The 2,975-nt window shown below is 47.8% G+C and overlaps 1 protein-coding gene across 1 annotated transcript in view; it reads right to left on the minus strand.

Annotated features, from left to right (window-relative positions):
- Window positions 1-183: 183 nt before the first annotated feature.
- Oaz3 (ornithine decarboxylase antizyme 3) overlaps window positions 184-2,975 on the minus strand; it is a 6,079-nt gene continuing 3,287 nt past the window's right edge. Inside the window, 3 exon segments of the mRNA NM_001290447.1 lie at window positions 184-439; window positions 1,457-1,542; window positions 2,371-2,546. Of these exon segments, the coding sequence (NP_001277376.1) occupies window positions 297-439; window positions 1,457-1,542; window positions 2,371-2,546 (405 nt within the window). The 3' untranslated portion in view covers window positions 184-296.

Raw genomic sequence — 2,975 nt, forward strand, 5'->3', positions numbered from 1 at the left:
AAGAAAGAAGAAAGAAGAAAGAAGAAAGAAAGAAAGAGAAAGAAAGAAAAAGAAAAAAAATAGAAAAATGGTTCTGGGGTTGGGAAAGCAGACGGTCATTGTCCTACAGTGAACTCAGCTCCGATGGCCACATTCCCCTCCAGACCCCTCTGCTCCCCTCCCACCCCAGGAAACAGTGAACACTTGATTGCACTACTGCTTTATTCCTAGGATGATGGTGTCCTAAGTTACAGCCTAGGCCCTTGAGTCCTGTGTGTCACAACTTCCAGCCCCTCACAGAGTTGGAATAAGCACGTTTAGGGAGGCTCACTGGGCAAGTGGCCATGGTCCCTTTCAAGGGGATATACCATGAAGATGACATTTTCCCAGGGAGGAAGGGCAGGGTGATCTGGTCTGACCACATCAAAGCCCATGTAGCTGAAGGCCCGCAGCAGGTCACCTGTGAGAGGACAGAACAAACAGAACACTCAGAAGTTGATCCATGTCCCCTGGAGACGTGGTCTTCGCCGGGCAGTGGTCTCCAGGAAGCAGTGTAATGCAGCCACTAGGACGTGCTTTGGGGTGAAGCAGTCCCTAGGCTCTGAGCCTGGCTTTAACGCTTCCTTACTTCAGGACTTTGATCTTTAGTTTTGTCACATGTAAAGTGAGAATCAGAGGGGCTGGAGAGCTGGCTCAGTGGAATAAGTGCTTCCCTGGCAAGCGCAAGGGCCTGAGTTCAATCCCCAGTGCCCCTCCCCCCGCCAAAAAAAAAGTGAGAATCAGAGCATCTTCCTCACAGAATTTAAGGTTGTGTTCATGAAGCAACAACATAGCGACGGTACAGTCAATGCTGAGCTGGTTTCTACTATTGGTACCTCATTGACCACCCTCGTTCCTACATCCAGCTAAGTAAACTTCTAGAATCCAGAATGACGAGGTTCTAATTCCTGTAACATATGCTCTGGGCATCTGATTAAATCTGTTCCTGGCCTCAGGCCCAACCCTGTCACACTGTAGGTACTCAATGCTTTTGATATCCTTTCTGTCAGGCTGGGCATCATATTACTCAAGTGTATTCTGAGAAATTTCAATTCTGAGAAATTTTGCCAGTGTTCCCTCAGTTTGACCTCTGACATTTCCTGTAGGACTTCCTGACAGCCCAGCTGTAACCTGAATGTCCTGCTGAACAGGTGCCTTAATTTTTCTTTGTGGTGAAAATGAAGAAAATTGCTGAAATGCCGGAGGTGGCTCTCCGGAGGATGAGGCAGGAGGATGGTTGCAAGTTCAAGACCAGCCTGAGCTCCAAAGCAAGCTCAAGCCCAGCCTAAACTGCACAGTGAGACCCTGTCTCAAAATGAATGAATGAATACATAAATAAATAAATAAATAAATAATAGGGGAAGAGAGATTCCTATGAGGGGAAAGGAGCTGTTAGCTGCCTCACTACAGAGGGACAGGCAAGATAGCAGATCCCTACCTTTGTCCTTCCGGTCATTTTGGAAGTTCACAAACACGGAGTCCACATTGGTCTTCTCCTCCACATACTCCAGTGTTGCTGTCAAACTGGGGTGCAGGGAGATACTTAGCTAAAGCTAAAAAACACCTAATTGAAGCAAAAGATATCTCCCTAGTCACTTTTTACTTTCCACCTACCTATGCCAGGAAATGAAGTTGCTAAATTAGTTCTGATAGCTTTTTTTTTTTTTTTTTTTAATGCATTTGGTTGTTTCATGGTCTCTGCGCAGCTGGGACTTATGGTGATCCTCCTGCTTTCAGCCTCCCCAGTGCTGGGATTACAGGTGTGTGCATGCGCCACCATCACCATGCTCAGACTCTGGTTGGCTCAACCCACTCTGGGGGCAGGGCCAGCACAGTATGTGGTGTCGGGAATCAAACCAGGGTCCCTCTACTTGCCTAAGCAGGCACTTTAGTCTGCTGAGCTATCTTGCCTGAGATATCTTGATAGTTTTTGTCAGAGTCAAGGGACTGCCCACAGCTGGACCGAGGTGTAGGCCACAGAAGGTCCAGGAACAAGGGCTCTGATGTGCTGGAAACTACTTCTGGTTAGTCAGCTCCTAGATTCCCACTTGTGATTCTCAAATCTGAGTCCAGCAGCTTCCCATTGACCATCATCCCTGGAACCCCAGGCCCTGGCCAGGCTCAGGCTGGTCTTGGGCCATCTGGGTCGTTTGTGTGTATGCAGCTCCACTTACTGATTGTGACATGACAGAAAATAAAATCCTGGGGCTGGGGAGATAGCTCTGTGGAATAAACACTTCCCTGGCAAGCGCAAGGGCCTGAGTTCAATCCCTGGTTCCTCCAAAAAAAAAAAAAAAAGAAAGAAAGAAAGAAAAGAAAATCCCACCCCCTAGCCCATTCCAGCTCGGTCACCTTTCTCGGTTGCCTTGGTCCAAGGCCCGATAGGGAATATCCAGGAAGAGTTGGTGGTCACACAGAAGGCCGTGCCAATGGAGAGAGGTGTTGGGGGCGAGGTGAAAGTGGAAGTCTACCTGTACAGGATCCTGGCGGAGCAGGGGGTCAGTAGAAAGCACTGTCAAGTTCCCAGCCTGGAAAAAAAGAAAGAAAAGTAAAATCAATAGTTTCCTGCTTCTGCAGTTGCCTAGTCCTCCAGTCAGCTCTCAGGCAGATTTAGAGGCAGGCATCTTTGGAAGAAGGAAATAAATTGAGGCAGGAGCCTGGGAGAAACGGAGGCAAAGCCCCCCTTAATCCTAGGAAGTAAAAGCTATCTGTTACTGGGCTCTGCTTGATATCAAACCTGGAATCTGCCCATCTCTGACAGGACTAAACAAAAAAAGGAGATACAAAGGAAGGACCATTTTGTATTTGTATATACAGAATAGGATACTTTCACTTAATTCAATGAGAAGAAAGAGGTGTACTGGGGCTGGTGAGATGGCTCAGTGGTCTAAAGCACCTACTTAGAACAAGCTTAGCAAAGCACAGGGACCGCGGTTCAATCCCCCAGCACCACATGC

Source organism: Octodon degus, unplaced genomic scaffold, assembly GCF_000260255.1.
Source record: "Octodon degus isolate 3935 unplaced genomic scaffold, OctDeg1.0 scaffold00048, whole genome shotgun sequence".
NCBI classification, from domain to species: domain Eukaryota; kingdom Metazoa; phylum Chordata; class Mammalia; order Rodentia; family Octodontidae; genus Octodon; species Octodon degus.